The sequence below is a fragment of the Capricornis sumatraensis genome, chromosome 14 (genome assembly GCF_032405125.1).
Source record: "Capricornis sumatraensis isolate serow.1 chromosome 14, serow.2, whole genome shotgun sequence".
Lineage (NCBI taxonomy): Eukaryota > Metazoa > Chordata > Mammalia > Artiodactyla > Bovidae > Capricornis > Capricornis sumatraensis.
In genome coordinates this window covers 75,656,446-75,673,248 of record NC_091082.1, presented here as the reverse complement: position 1 = coordinate 75,673,248, position 16,803 = coordinate 75,656,446, and the positions used below count along the sequence as shown (strand labels likewise).

Sequence of the window (16,803 nt, the reverse complement as noted above, 5' to 3'; positions counted from 1 at the left end):
AGAACGTTGAGGTGAGATGTTTTACCTCTTCCTTGACCCGTATGGTCTAGGCTGTCCTCACCAGTGGCTGAAGCTCTGGTGCTACTTAAATATGCTCTCTTGCTCCCACTCCCCTCACTGGATCTCTTTCCTTCCTCCCACGTATTTGAATCAGTGAGAGGAGAAAGGGTGCAGTTCCAATGTATTAAGTGAAAAGCTAGAAGCAATGTACAAGTAGATGGCTACTGCTCTTTGGCAAGATTACTTTGCAAGAGAATTTCCCTCCAACCTTTACCTGCAGGTGTAGATTTTTATAACTGTATCTTGTTAGCAAAAAATAAAAAAGCAACTTAAGAAATAGGGAGCTTCTTCTACATTTGCCATTATTCAACTGGGATGTAGGATTTTATGATGTAAGTTGCAACTAAAGATAGCAAGGGAGCCATCTTGTGAAACACTGTTTGAACTGCAGGCTGGTGGCTTCTGGGCCAAGAGGAAAGCTGGTGATAGTAATGGTGAAACAGAAGGTCAAAATTCAATTCTTTTAACCGACGCAATCGTTCTGATGCTCCTATACATTCTTTCCCAGTCCATGTAAATCAGCAAGTATTGGAGGAATAGTATGTCCAGGGATGGTTCATATTCACTGGTTATTTAACTGAGAAATCCCTTAAGTTTGAGGAATGATACTTGTAGCCTTGATCCTTAATTCTAAATACTTGCTGTAAGCGATTGAATTAATAGTTTAAATTTCAGCCTTAAAGTCTAGTAAGTGTTTAACCTTGTACACATAACTGCTGTAAACCTGTTTGTTTCTGAATGAAGATAATTAGCAGTGCTTCTCTCATAGGGTTGTGAAAGTTGAATGGAGTGTACACACACGTGAATCACCTGGGCTTCCTTGGAGGTTCAGATGGTAAAGCATCTGCCTGCAGTGCAGGAGACCTGAGTTCAATCCCTGGATCGAGAAGATCCCCTGAAGAAGGGAATGGCTACCCACTCCAGTATTGACTGGAGAATCCCATGGACGGAGGAGCCTGGCGGGCTACAGTCCATGGGGTTACAAGTAGAGATGGCTAAGTGACTAACACTTTCACTTTCATGAAGGGACTAGCATTGTATCTGTGATGCAGTGAGAGAGAGAAAAAGAGTGTGTGTGTGTGTCAATAAATAGTGTTAGCCATTATTTTTATCATTGATAATGACAGTTATTTTATTTTTATTTTATTATTTTATTTTTGGTAATGAAAATAGAGTAATAAAGTAATGCCATAGGCTGGTCTCAAAGAGGTACTCTGATCACGGTCATCCTACATACAATTTGCTTCCTAATTTTGCTTTCTTTTCTCCTGAAGAGCCCTACCACACCCCTCCCCCCATATTGAATAGCTTTAGACCCACAAAACCATGCCCATGTCACAGAATGTAAATCAGAATCACATCTGTAGATATTTAAAAATACATGAACAGAATCCCCTCCTCTCCCAAGGGAAGATAAGAATTTAGGTGTTCTGGGGTGGATTTTTGAAATTCCCTCTGTGATTCTGATCTGCACCCTTGGTTTAAAAACAATGACCTAGAAGAACAATGTACTACTTTGTGAAAGTCCTGAAATGAATACTTCTTTTCTCAAAACATTGTTTAGTTGTCTCTTAATTAAAATCATATTTTTTCTAGAACTACTGTTTCTTATTCAGTGTTCGGTTAGCTTGTCTGTCAGTGCTGTGGGTTTGACTCACTTTTTAAAAATGTCCAGGTGTAGGACTTTCCTGGTGGTCCTGTGGTTAAGACTTCACCTCCATTGCAGGGGGTGTGGGTTCGATCCCTGGTGGGGGAACCAAGATCCCACATACCTTGAGGCCAAAAAAATCAAAACATAAAACAGACGCAATATTGTAACAGGTTCAAAAATGGTCCACATGAGGAAAAAAAATCATTAAAAAACAAATAAATAAAAAAGACCAGGTGTGATTATCATTTCACTTTGTTTTCTGAATAGTTTCCTCTTTTTCTTAGGTTGCTAACAGAGGACACCCTGAATTTACCCTGTTCTTCTTACCCTACCTCCAGTATTTTATCCTTATACCCTACTCTATTGATATTTTTCTGCATCTAAAATAATGTAAGTTGTTTTATATTAAAATACCATTTTAGTTGTTACTTTTAGGGGTTACTTTTTAAAAAATACAGTTTGCACAGATATGGAACTCTCTTTTTACTTGTCAGCTCCAAATAAAACTAAAAGGAGTAAAAAAGTACAGTAGAACTATTTAGATCTGAGGATGTCTATTTAATTAAAATATATTAATAAGACCCATAGATGTTTCTTCTTAATTCAATATATTTTCTTGGGCATCTGCTCTGAGCAGAGCACTACACAGTTTTGTATGTAAAGGAAAGAAAAATATCTCTGCTTCCAAGAAGTTTGTCATCCAGAAGAAAGACAAAAGCATGTAACCAAATGGCAGGAATTCAAGTAAAAGTCATATATAATCCCTGAAAAGGAAATAGCAAGTGTTATGGATGTTCAAAGAAGCAAGATCACAGCTGGCTGAAAGGAAGAGGAATGACCGTATATTGGAAGTGATGTGTGAAGGGGACAGAAAGGACAGAAAAGATTTCAAATCATGATCGAAGGGGCAACATTCGTACCAGTTAGAAGGAGAAAACAATATAAAACGTGTAAGGAATCAAAAAAGGCGAGCTAAGTTTTTTTTTTCAATGAGTAATGATGACTCTGGTGTTACTGAAGGGGGTACAATTGCATAACAGGGAGTTTGGGGAAATAGGAATGGTACTTTGTAAGTAAAGGCCTTGGAACAGCTAAGCGTTTTACAGATTACGGAGTATAAACACCTAACTGTGCTTTAGGGAGAATGAACTGTGGTGAGATGGGTTTGATTGAGAAAAGACCACGGTCAGGCTGTTTGGATGGCCTGAGGTAGTGGCAGAAGAACCATCGAGAAGCAGAGGTGGAGAATGGAAGGACTGTCATGGACTGGGGATCTGCTTCGTTGCCTGCAGAGCTATATGGCTTTGGGATCTTACGGGATTTACACCACAATGCATGAAATAGCTAGCTAGTGGGAAGCTACTGTATAATACGGAGAGCCCAACCCAGCCATACATGTATATGTTGGCTCTTTTGGTTACACACATATATGGCTGATTCATATTGTATGGCAGAAACCAGCATAGCACTGTCAAGCAAATATCCTCTGATTAAAAATCTTTTTAAAATATGGCACGACAAAGTGAGTGAAAATGATAGTTATCTGCTAGTCATCCACTAAGAACAAAATCCTGAATTACCAGAGGGAGGGAAGTTAAACATGCTAATCTGATTATTTTTAAAGGAAATATACTATTCAGAAGTCAACACAATAAAGAGAAACCTCAACTAACAACTTAGGCACAGAGGAGATTTTGAAGGAATAACGAGAATCAGAAGGATTCCATTGTGAACATCTTTCCATAACCCGACCATTTCGTGAGAGCCACAACAAACCAGCTGTTTGAAGGCATTTTAGGTCTAAGCTCTGAAAGTGAATCAAGTATTCTTGAAATCACCAACATTTGAAAAATGGAAACTGCCTGAATAGAAAGAAGAGAGGGCTTGCAGTTTCCTTTCCTGAAAGGGAGTTTCAGGAAGAATATATATTTTTCAATTTTTATTTTTTAGAATTGAGCTTTGTTTTTGTTGCTGTTGTTATTTAAATTTTATCTTGTTTATTATTTGGTCGTACTGTGAGTTCAGCATGCAGGATCTTAGTCCCCCAGCTAGGGATCAAACCCATGCTCCCTTCAGTGGCAGTATGGAGTCTTAACCAACCGGACCACCAGGGAATCCCAGAATATATTTACTTTAGATGGCCAAAGGGAAAGCCCTAGGGCTACAATGAGGACCAAGGAATGGTCCCTCGCAGAACTTCTACTTATGGAACTGATGGTTATAATCTAGTGAGATGATTCTTAGGATAAAGGGAATGTGTATACAGGAGGGGGACCAAGCCCAACCTTGGGGCTGTATAGTGAGGGCTCAAGCAAGGCTTCTTGGAGAAATTAATTCCTAACCTAAGTAATGATGGAATCTTAAGGATCAACCAGGTGAAGAGTTGTGGGAGGGGGAAGGTATGCATTTGAGGTAAAGGAAGAAACATAATCAGAGGGGATCAATAGGGAGATAGTTCAGTTTGGTTAAGTATCTTTCATCTGCATGGTACTTATTTTTATATAAGGTGAATTTTTCTTCAAAATAGTAGTCAATTTTCTCAGCCTTATTAATTGTATAATTATTCAACTTTGAATTTATGATGCTTTAAAAAATGTGCTATGTCTAACCTTATTCTGGTCTTTTCTGTTCTTTTCTGTTTTGTTGCATTGCACTCTAAACTAGCCCAAACTCTTCTCTAAAGCTCTTCCATATGTCTTGATAAGATTACTTTTAGGTATTTCACAATTCCCTTATATTAAAAGTAAGGTATTTTTCCATTTCAATTAGCAAATTTGAGATTGTGCTAAAGTAGCATAATGCTGTTGGTTTCTGCATATTTATCATGCATTCAGCTATTTTACTGAGCTTTTTACCTGTTTGATAATTTTTAATATTCTCCTGTACTTACTAGATATTTAATTCCACCTACAACTAATATATTTGTCTTCTTTATAATAATCATTCCTTTTATATGTTTACTGTCATTATGCCTGCTAGAACTTTCAGAATAATAAGAAAAAAAGTAAATTGTGAAATGGACATTTTTCCCCCTGACTGTAAGGGGGTTCCTCTTATTGTCCTTTAATAGTAAGTATGATATTGAATGTTTTGAGATAGTCACTCTTTGTCACGATAAGAATTATTTTCTGTTTATCACTTTTAAAGAATTATAAGAAATTATACAGATTGTTAATCAGATTGCTTTTTTAAAAGCTGTAAATTAGATATCATGTAGGGCCTTCCCTGGTGGCTCAGATGGTAAAGAATCTGCCTGCAATGCGGGAGCCCTGGGTTGCATGCCTGGTTGGGAAGATCCCCTGGAGGAGGGGATGGCAGCCCACTGCAGTATTCTTGCCTGGAGAATCCCCATGGACAGAGAAGCCTGGTGGGCTATAGTCCATGGGACTGCAAAGAATTAGACATGACTGGGCGACTAAGCACAGCACAGCACGTATATCATGTAGAGCAAATCTTCCTACCTCATTTCCCCCCAAATATTCTTAGCTATTATTGGTTCTTTACTTTCCTTTATTACTTTTATAAAATTCCATTATTTTGTACTGAAAACTGTTGCAAAATATTTATTGCATCAGGGTCTTTTCCACTGGACCAGTTCTTCCCATCAGGAGCTTCAGCTTCAGCATCAGTCCTTTCAGTGAATATTCAGGACTGATTTCCTTTAGGATGGACTAGTTGGATCTCCTTGCAGTCCAAGGGACTCTTAAGAGTCTTCTCCAACACCATAGTTCAAAGCATTAATTCTTTGGTGCTCAGCTTTCTTTGTAACCCAACTCTCAACATCCATACCTGACTACTGGAAAAACCATAGCTTTGACTATATGGACCTGTATCGGCAAAGTAATGTCTCTGCTCTTTAATGTGCTGTCTAGGTTGGTCATAGCTTTTCTTCCAAGGAGCAAGCGTCTTTTAATTTCATGGCTGCAATCACCATCTGCAGTGATTTTGGAGCCCCCCAAAATAAAATCTGTCATGGTTTCCATTGTTTCTCCATCTGTTTGCCATGAAGTGATGGGACTGGATGCCATGATCTTCGTTTTTTGAATGTTGAGTTTTAAGTCAGCTTTTTCACTCTCCTCTTTCCCTTTCATCAAGAGATTGTTTAGTTCCTCTTCACTTTCTCCCATAAGAGTGGTGTCATCTGCATATCTGAGGTTATTGATATTTCACCCTGCAATCTTGATTCCAGCTTGTGCTTCACACAGTCTGGCATTTTGCATGATTATTTATTATTAACATATATAAATAATAAATTGATCTCTGTACTTATGGAACTCATAAATGATAAACTCATGAAATAAAAAATATATATCTATAATAAATCAATCTCTACACTCATGGAACTGATAGTCAAGTGAGGAATATATATAGATAACAGATATTAAATCAGTTGTTACAAATAATTATATAATTGCAAGTGTGCAAAGTATTTGAAAAGGGTCTTATTTGTTTGTAGTATTAATAAATTCTGTCATAAAAGTGACATGTTCACTTGGAGCTGTTCAGATGGGGGTGGCATATATGGGCCTCCTCTAGGTATTCCACTAACAACGGACCTACGGCAGCTTTCTGCAGAAGGCCCTTCCCTGAAAGTGATGTGAAGGCAAGATGATAGCTGTTCTGATGATATATTCCTATAAATGTCAGCGGTTGGCCTAGAGGCATTGGTTTGGCTTCCATTCAGATCTCTAGCACAGACTGTGTACAGTCTCCCAAATGTGGCTCTTATTCTGTACTATATTGGTCAATATTAAGTAGCTGAAAAGGGCGAAGTCCTAAATTGTAGTGTTTGGCAATTTCTGAGGAGTAAATATGTCTATTATAGTTGGTTTCAGACTATCAGTGTGAAGTCAACTGACTTATAGCATTCCTGAGAATTTAACCACTGATCTCTCAAGATAGGGTCAAGATACCGCGGAACCCTCTCCTCCTCCCAGGTCCTGTCCCCTGGTTTCTGCCCCACCCAACCTCTTCCACAGTCAGGCCCCTTCAATCTTCAATCTAGTCTGTTCCCTTAAGCTCTTCGGAAGCTGGACCGACTGCCAGTCCTTTAACTTGTTGCCAAGCATATGTGATGCTATAAACTGACAGCTGCTCTCCTCAGGCAAAGCATTTTGAGTGTGAACACCTTAATTTAGGAGTTACAACAAAACTTAATATTGTTTCTTCTCCATTTTCTTCTTGCCAAAACAGTCTGTTTCACCCTGAGGCAAGGAAGATGCTGCTGACTAACCAAGGGAAAGAGTCAGGAAGTCCAGACAACCACTAAAATTAATCTTTTACAAGCTTGGCACACTGTGTTGCTTAGAGTCAATAAATACTTTTCATAAGTCCATTAATAGTATCAAGTCATTTAACTGGGGTCTACTCATTGCTTAAAATGTGGTAAACGCCTGGAATGAAGACTGCTCTTCTTTTACGGAAGACAGGGAAGAAAACACGAGGAACATCCCTTGAACAGCCATGTGGTCCTCTCACTCGGGCAAATGTCCGGGGCATTGCTGGCATGTCCTTAATGTCAGAAAACTGCTTGGCGGCTTTGTGTGTGCATGCTGGGTGGCTATGTGAGGGCTTCCACCTCTGAGGCACAGGTTGAGCAGGAGAGATCAGCGTAACGTTATCGAGAGAAGGTTCATGTTTGGAAGATGAAGCAGGAAGAGACTCCCAGAAGAGTTATATCAGGCTCCCTCAACCCTACTCCTTTCATTCTCCCGACTGCTAACTTTGGAGATAATAAAGATGAAGCATAGAGATGCCACAAGGAGCTGGTCTCTGTCTTTTGATCAGTGAAAGGTAGACCGGCTTTCTTTACATCTAGAATTCTTTGGATTGGGGGCCATCTCATGCGGTGACCTAAACAGGATTTCTGAGGAAATCCTTTGTCCCCTTTGCTGAAGATGTTCTGGTTTCTTCTGGCCGAATCTGTCAGTGATGGATGGAAAGTTGGAGTCTTGTTTCTTATGTCCTTTTAACTCGTGTGGGGCAGATCAAATTGAGCCCTCGGACACTTCGGCTTTTTATTTTTGAAATGGTAGAGCCTATTTTTAGTGATACCCCAGTCAGTATTTGTTTTCATTGTATCTTTTCCTTCTGATCCTTGATCCTTTCTGGCGGTAGGTTACTTCTCATGGTTGTAACTCTGAAGATGTGTATCCTCTTCTGCAGAAAGAGAAAATGGGATGATGTGGGATAACTCAGATGCTTGGCCCACTTCAGGTCACCTGGTTGTTCCTCTGGTGGTGGTGGTGATGGTTCAGTGGCGTGGTCATGTCCGACTCTTTGCTGCCCCATGGACTGTAGTCCCCCAGGCTCCTCTGTTCATCTGGAGAGACAATAGAAAAAGTGTTGGATCTTAGCAGGACTCTGGAATAATCAGAGAATCCAGGTCGAAACAGTCCACCCTGCAGTCTCTCTTGTTATTGATATGCTGCTTATTGATGCTAGAATACAAGACAGGGTTGAGATGGTTGAGTTCCATCTTGGATGGTGTTAAGAAATGCTACTCTTCCAAACAGTCCGGGTTAAACATTCTACCTAACTTTTGTGATGGCCTTTCCTTCTTCAAATTACCTTGATACAAGACTCCTGGGACTTTTTCATGCATGCCCTGGATCCATCTTTGTATATATTGCCCTGATGCTCAGCATTCCAAAGCATTAGTAGACAACAGCAGATGCAAGGTAAATGTGTAGGAAGGTAAATGAGTTAAATGCGTAGACAGCTTACATCATATTCTCCAAGCAGTCAGTGGGTCTGAGAAGTAGTAAGGCAGCTTTTGAACTGGAGGCTTAAAAAATAAAAAAGATTTGTCGACTAAAAAACAAATGCACAACATAAGAGTTGCAAGTTAAGTTTTATTTGGGGGCAAAATAAGGATGATAGCCTGAGAGACAGCCTTTCAGATAGCTCTGAGAAGCTGCTCCAAAGAGGTAGGGGGAAGGTCAGTATATATGTGATTTTGGTGAAGGGGGAGTATATGTAATTAAGTACATTATTTACTTTTCTGCAGAAGGTTTCTGCTAGTCACAAGGAGTAGTCATCACCATGAAAGATTTAAGGATTTTAGTGCTTTTCTAGACATGAAAAGATACAAAAATTTGGCTCATAAAATTGGCTCCTGGAAATGTCTGACTATATGCAGACCTGTTCTGCCAGATTTCCCCAGAGCACAGAGCACCTCATTTCTGCTCTCTACTCTGAACTCCTTGCAGGGGATTTTGAAAATCAGCAGTAACAGCTGCACATGATTTAATCCTTGTAAATGTAGATGGCAAGTGCCAATTTGTAATTCACAGGGTTGTTAATTTTAAGTTTTCATTTACTGCTTTTTGGTAGATACTTGAATGAAAAAGATTTTTTAAGTTGTTATTAAATGTTTAATAATTTAAGTGTATTTGAATACTCTTAAGGAAATACACACTTAATAAACGGCAGCAAAAGCTTTGTAGTCAACAGCATTGGCAGCATAGAGAGGTGGAAGTAAATTGAATGAAAACATTGACTTTATCGTGTGTGTTACTCCCTCAGTTTTCATCATCTAGTTTAATTGGAACATTAGCTATACTTTGGAGATTGTTAGAGTGCTTGTTTATAAGAAGATTTTACATTAAAAGCTTATGTGGTATAAAGAAATTCTTAATTGGTTGAAATCTAGGATTGATATTTTATAATATTTGGAAATTTTTGAATCAAGTTTGAAGTCATATGTTTTAAACTATTACTCATTTCTAAACAACTGAATTCTTCTTCTTCTTTGTATTTTTAGGATTTGGAAACATTTCACCACGCACAGAAGGGGGGAAAATATTCTGTATCATCTATGCCTTACTGGGAATTCCCCTCTTTGGCTTTCTGTTGGCTGGAGTTGGAGATCAACTAGGGACCATATTTGGAAAAGGAATTGCAAAAGTGGAAGATACATTTATTGTGAGTATGATAGCCATTTAACTGCATATGTTAATTGTCTCATTTTTCAAAAATATTATAAGTGTTCTGTTCACCTCAGATATAGTTAGATGTAAGCTATTGGGTTTTCTATAACAATTTACATGAGCTTCTTTTTGCAAACAACTCACTGTATAGTTGTTTTTATACTTCTCTGAATGAATACATTAATGAATGACAAAAAGTGAAATATACAGAAAAGTAGAAATCTGACAGTCCTGGGCTCAAATTCCAGATGGATTGTATCCTGGCTATATTCACTTAAGCTAGTTATTTTACCCTTAATTCTCAATTTTGCCATTTATATGAATAATAGTACTGATGATGAGGCATTACTCTGAGATTTAGAGATATTCTAAGTGAAAGCTTAACATAGCTAGTAAACCTTAGCCCTTTGCTGAATGATTGAATAATATATAGCAAACATGATAAAGGGGATCTTATAACTTATTTTAATAATGTTGCTGATAGAAATTTAACTCAGGTATGTAATTTAGTAGGACCAAAAATAATATAATGAAGATGTTCATGGGCATATGATATTCAGTAGAAAAAATAAAATGAAAATGCTCTTAGAATTTTAAGTGAAAAATAGTAATAATACCATGATGACAAGCTTTTATTCTTGAAATTATGAATGAAGAAAATAATTGTGTTAGAGAGTCAGATTATAGATGATTTGTTACTTCTGTCACTACTATTATGTTTTATTTATTTGATAATATTTTATCTTTTCATAAAAAGTTCGAGTATTTAACTATTGATGAAATAAGATCACTGAGTGTTAGGTTTTCAATTGAAATTATAATTCCAGTTTTAACATTAGATATATTTCATATTGGGGCTTCCCTGGTGGCTCAGCGGCATAAAAAATATTCCTGCAATGTAGGCGCCATAGGGGATGTGGGTTTGATCCCTGGTTTGGGAAGATCCCCTGCCGGAGGGCACGCAACCCACCCTAGTATTCTTGCCTGGAGAATGCCAGGGACAGAGCAGCCTGGTGGGCTACAGTCCATAGGATTGCAAAGAGTCAGACACGACTGAGGCGACCTAGCATGCACGCACATGCTTCATATTAAATTCAGAGGTGAAGCAGTGTGGGTCCTCTGAGGGCAGCTCTAGCTTAGAGGTGTTGAAGACTTCTCGTTGTCTACATGTCATGTCTTGTATATTTAGTTGTACAGCTTGAGGTCGCAGAACAGTGAGATGGTTTGTCTAGTTCACATGGAAATCAGCTGTGGACTTTAAGTCTGCTAGTATTCCGCTGTAATCAATTGAACAATGATAGGAAAATGTGGTGGGAGAAGGGAAAAGTCTCCATGAAGTTAATGATTTTATCAGTTATCAACAGTGGATATTTAATTTATGCTTCAGTTTTCTCAGTTTTCATGTATTTTTAGGTTGTGTTTGGCCCAAAATCAGTTGTTTGCTTGTGGAATAGAAATATTTAAAAAGTAGTTCAGGTAAAGAAAGAATGATGTAAACCTGAAATTTTGTTCTCTGAGCAAATATTATGCACCTTAGAAAGTATTTTACCTGTTGCAAAGCTATATAAAAGTAAAGTAGCATCATTATTAGTGTTGGTTGTTTACAGTTATTCATATGATACCTAATATATTTTAAGTAAAGACAATTGAAAATTAATTATAAAAGAATAAAATGCCATTCTTATTTGCTAATTTGCTGATAACAGTGTGTATAGGTTATATGCATAAAATAAATATATAATAAGAATATAAATATATAATAAATATAAATATAAATAAAATAAATATATAATAAGTTCCCGTATCGCTCCGTGAACTCTCCTCAGAGCTCTGTGATCTCCTAAATGTGAAGGAAATCCAAAAAAGAAGCGATATGCGTGTGTGTGTGTGTGTGTGTGTGCGTGCATGTGTATGTGTGTGTGTGTATATATATATATATATATATATATATATATATAGCTGATTCACGTTGTTCTACAGTAGAAACTAACATAACATTGTAAAGCAACTATACTCCAATAAAAAATAATTTAAACAGTATATATAGGTTAACTTTGCAGGTACATCAATAATCGATCTCAGTCAATTTCTCTCTCTCAGTATCTGTCTCTCCCCTCCCCTCTCTCTCACTCTCTCATCCCTAGAAGTGGAATGTTAGTCAAACCAAGATACGAATCATCTCAACAATCATCTTTATTCTGTTTGGCTGTGTACTCTTCGTCGCTCTGCCTGCGATCATATTCAAGCACATAGAAGGCTGGAGTGCCCTGGACGCCATTTATTTTGTGGTTATCACCTTAACCACCATTGGCTTTGGCGACTATGTCGCAGGTAAGTTTTTGAAGAAACATTGCTCTCCTAACCCTTCTCCTTTAGTTAAACTTTTTTTCTTGGGTTTGCAGACAACACAGTGACTGCCTCTATTTTCCAGGGCTGTCATAAGAAAGTACCACAAACTGGGTACCTTTAAACAAAAGAAATTCATTCTCTTACAGAAGTTCAAAATCAGAGTGCCAGCAGGGGCAGAGTCCCTCTGGGACTGGTAGAATCCTCCCTTCCTTCTCCCCAGCTTCTGGAGGCGGAGAGCATCAGTCCCTGCTGGTCCTCGGGTAGTAGCTGCATCACTTCATCTCTGCTTTCGTCATCATATCGTGTTCTCCCTGTGTCCCCGTGCTGTGACCAAATTTCCCTCTTCTTATAAAGACACCAGTTACATCAGATTAAAAACCCACTCTACTCCAGTATGAATTCATCATAACTGATTGTATCTGCCAAGGGCCTTATTTCCAAATAAGCTGATGTTTCAAAGTGCCAGGGTTGGGAGTTCAATACATATTTTTGGAAAACACAGTTTCATCTGTAACAGTGACGGAGCCAAAAAAATAAAAAAAAGAGATCATTCCATGACAGTGAAGGTCAGCAAAAGGGTACAGTTGAATATTTATTTTTCATTCTATAAAAGAAATTTAAATTGCTGTCTGTTCAGAGTGTTATGCTGCTAAGTCCCTTCAGTCATGTCAGACTCTGTGCGACCCCATAGATGGCAGCCCACCAGGCTCCCCCGTCCCTGGGATTCTCCAGGCAAGAACACTGGAGTGGGTTGCCATTTCCTTCTCCAATGCAAGAAAGTGAAAAGTGAAAGGGAAGTCGCTCAGTCGTGTCCGACTCTTTGCGACCCTATGAATCGCAGCACGCCAGGCCTCCCTGTCCATCACCAACTCCGGAGTTCACTCAAACTCATGACATCGAGTTTGTGATGCCATCCAGCCATCTCATCCTCTGTTGTCCCTTTTTCCTCCTGCCCCCAAATCCCTCCCAGCATCAGAGTCTTTTCCAATGAGTCAACTCTTCGTATGAGGTGGCCAAAGTACTGGAGTTTTAGCTTTAGCATCATTCCTTCCAAAGAACACCCAGGACTGATCTCCTTTAGAATGGACTGGTTGGATCTCCTTGCGGTCCATGGGACTCTCAAGAGTCTTCTCCATATATGACCACTGGAAAAACCATAGCCTTGACTAGACGGACCTTGGTTGGCAAAGTAATGTCTCTACTTTTGAATATGCTATCTAGGTTGGTCATAACTTTCCTTCCAAGGAGTAAGCGTCTTTTAATTTCATGGCTGCAGTCACCATCTGCAGTGATTTTGGAGCCCCCCCAAAATAAAGTCTGACACTGTTTCCACTGTTTCCCCATCTATTTCCCATGAAGTGATGGGACCAGATGCCATGATCTTCGTTTTCTGAATGTTGAGCTTTAAGCCAACTTTTTCACTCTGCTCTTTCACTTTCATCAAGAAGCTTTTTAGTTCCTCTTCACTTTCTGCCATAAGGGTGGTGTCATCTGCATATCTGAGGTCATTGATATTTCTCCCAGCAATTTGATTCCAGCTTGTGCTTCTTCCAGCCCAGCGTTTCTCATGATGTACTCTGCATAGAAGTTAAATAAGCAGGGTGACGATATACAGCCTTGATGTACTCCTTTTCCTAATTTCAGAAACCACGTATCTGCCTCTTATTTGTTTTTTTAGTGGTACAAGAATTCAAGTTTAAATTATCTTTGCTCTTTTTACTAGGCCTTTCAATATCTTAGTTTTTCCTCCCAGCTTTCTTGAGAAATAATTGACATACATCACTGGGTATGTTCAAGGGGTAACAGCAGGATGGATTGATTTACATAGATCATGCAATGAAGTGATCACCACAGTCGGTTCTGCTAACATCCATTCTTCTAATGCAGTCTGCCTTGGTGTCTGGGGTCCCAGCGTGCTTCAGCCCCACTCCCATGTCCTAGGATTCTCTCAGTGGTGTCTTGTCCTTGAATAGTTGTTAGTTTTTCTTCTTGTGAGGGGGCAGTGAAGCCAGGAACAAGCTAGTCACCATCTTGGTAATGTCACTGTCATATTTTAGTTTTAGAAACATCTCAAACTTTGGAAGATGTGCTGAGCTACTTAAAACCTTCTTTTCTCTAAGATATTTATCTCCTCTAATTTTCAGTTCTAATATCAGTGTTTTTAATCTTTTTAGCAATTTATCCTTATTTTAAAATTCATGATATTCATGATTTTAAGACATGTTTCCTTTGTCTATATATGTTATTTCTGTTGCTGTTTGCTTTATTGTTTTATCTCTTAGATCTTATATCATTTCACCTCTCTTTTCCTATTATATTATCTCATTATTGTTACTGTTCAGGGGCTGCCCCAGTGCTCAGCGGTGAAGAATCCACCTGCCAGTGTAGGAGACTTGGAAGATGCAGGTTCGATCCCTGGGTTGGGAAGATCCCCTGGAGGAGGAAATGGCAACCCACTCCAGTATTCTTGCCTGGAGAATCCCATGGACAGAGGAGCCTGGTGGGCTATGGTCTCTGGAGTCGCAGAGTCAGACACGACTGAGCACACACACACATTATTGTCCTAACTCCAGTATTAAATAAATTGTAGTAATAGTGGTAAAAGTAATGTAGTAATTCTCTGTCATGCATCATTTTGACCAGCTCCTAAAAAATCTAAATTTTTCTTTAAAAAAATAAGTTTGAAGTGTTAGAAAAACATGCTGATAACCATTATAGTAGGAATGTGCTAGTAAACTTCCCAGAATAAACTAAGTAGCCTAATTTAATTTTAGGAGGGTTTTATACTTTCGAGTTGTTTACTCTTCTTTTTTGACTCAAACCTCTTACTTAAATATTATCCAAAAAGAAAATATGTTGTGTAGCTTTATAAAAATTTCAGAGAAGGCGTCTGTTTTTATTATTTGTTAATTACAGTTTAACTTGGCAAAGCCCTTCTTTCTGGGGAATGTATAATATCTTTGAAGACGGGGATGCTTCTACAAGCAAAGATTTGCTTTTAGTCCAAAACAGTACATTCACATCTCTGTGCTGGATGGGAAAGGGTAGAGATCTGTTTGTTTCCTAATTAGCAAAATGCAGAGAGAAGAATCTCAGACATTTGTAGCTAATATTGGACAACAAGCTTTTGTCCTAAAATGACCATTTTTCTACCTTTCGTTAATGTCATAGATATAGTTAGAAATGGAAAGAGCTTTAATGTAGCAGAAAGTGAGATGTAGGGATGTCAGGCAGAGTGAAGTAAGTCAGAACAAGCAAAACAAATATCGTATGTTAATGCATGTATGTGGAATATAGACAAATGGTACAGATAGATGAACCGATCTGCAAGGCAAGAAAAAAGATGCAGACATAGGGGATGGGTGTGTGGACACAGAGGGTGGTGTGGGATGAATTGGGAGATTGGAACTGACATGTGTACAGTGCCATGTGCAAAGCAGATAGCTAATGGGAAGCTGCTATACAGAGCAGGGAGCTCAGCTCTGTGCTGCCTGTTGGCCTAGATGAGTGGAATAGGATGGGATGGGGAGGGGCTAGGAGGGAGGTCCAAGAGCAAGAGGATATGGTGTATGTGTGTATGTATAAGCTGGTTCACTTCATTGTATAGCATAAATTAACACAACATTATAAAGCAGCTGAACCCCAATTAAAAAATATTATACTTGTGCTGTGTTAATCTGAGGCTATTGTGCATGTGTCCTGTCACTTCAGTTGTGTCCAACTCTTTGAGACCCAGTAGACTGTAGCCCACCAGGCTCCTCTGTCCACGGGATTCTCCAGGCAAGAATACTGGAGTGGGTTGCCATGCCCTCCTCCAGGGCATCTTCCCAACCCAGGGATCAAACCTGTGTCTCTTGCATCTCCTGTTTTGGCAGGCAGATTCTTTACCACTAGTGCAACCTGGGAAGCCTGGGCTATTGTACTATTCTGTAAATATAATTAGTGATTATATTTAATTATAATTAGCAATTTTATTTAATTATAATTAAATTATGTGTAATAATTACCCAGAGGTCTTATAGTACCTGTGGAATATATAGGTATTAGGTGACAAGTCTTCCATTTTCAAGCCAACAGCCTTGTATTGCACATGTTATTATATCCTATTTAATTTTTGATGTTTTATGGTAATACATAGTTGTGTTTATTTATTAATGTATTTATTTTTCAGCTTTATTGAGGTACAACTGACTGATAAAATCATAAGATATTTAAAGTGCACATCATGGTGTTTTCATATACATATATTATACATTGTGAAACAATCCAATTGATTAATACATTCCTCACCTCACTCTAGGCTTCCCCAATGGGTCAGCAGGTAAAAAATCTGCCTGAATGCAGGAGACACAGGAGATGCAGGTTCAGTCCCTGGGTCATGAAGATCCTTTGGAAAAGGAAATAGAAAGCCACTCCAGTATTCTTGCCTGGAGAATTCCATGGATAGAGGAGCCTGGTGGGCCATAGTGCTAAGGATTACAAAGAGTCCATCACAACTAAGCAGCTAAGCATGCACATCTCATTTATTTATTTGTTTGTTTAATGAGAACTTTTAAGTTCTCTTATCTTAGCAGATTTCAATGATACAATATGGTGCACATGTTATTTTAAATAAGTGTCAGTCCAGCATGAAACTCATAGTCTGAGACTCTCTAAAAAAAAAAATTATAAATAAAAATGTGGGTGGGTGGAATCCTAAAATAGTGTTATATTTGTGACCACAGTATAAACCAGCTTAAAAAAAAGACAAACAAATATTTTTACTTTATGGTTTTGGAGAAGATGAAGAAAGTGAGTTTTAAATTTCCCTTA

General features: G+C 38.5%; 1 protein-coding gene across 1 annotated transcript in view; it reads left to right on the top strand.

Moving 5' to 3' along the window:
• KCNK2 (potassium two pore domain channel subfamily K member 2) overlaps nucleotides 1–16,803 on the top strand; it is a 137,277-nt gene that overhangs the window by 63,541 nt on the left and 56,933 nt on the right. The window contains exons 4-5 of the mRNA XM_068986289.1: nucleotides 9,477–9,637; nucleotides 11,787–11,973. Of these exons, the coding sequence (XP_068842390.1) occupies nucleotides 9,477–9,637; nucleotides 11,787–11,973 (348 nt within the window). The remainder of the gene's footprint in view (nucleotides 1–9,476; nucleotides 9,638–11,786; nucleotides 11,974–16,803) is intronic.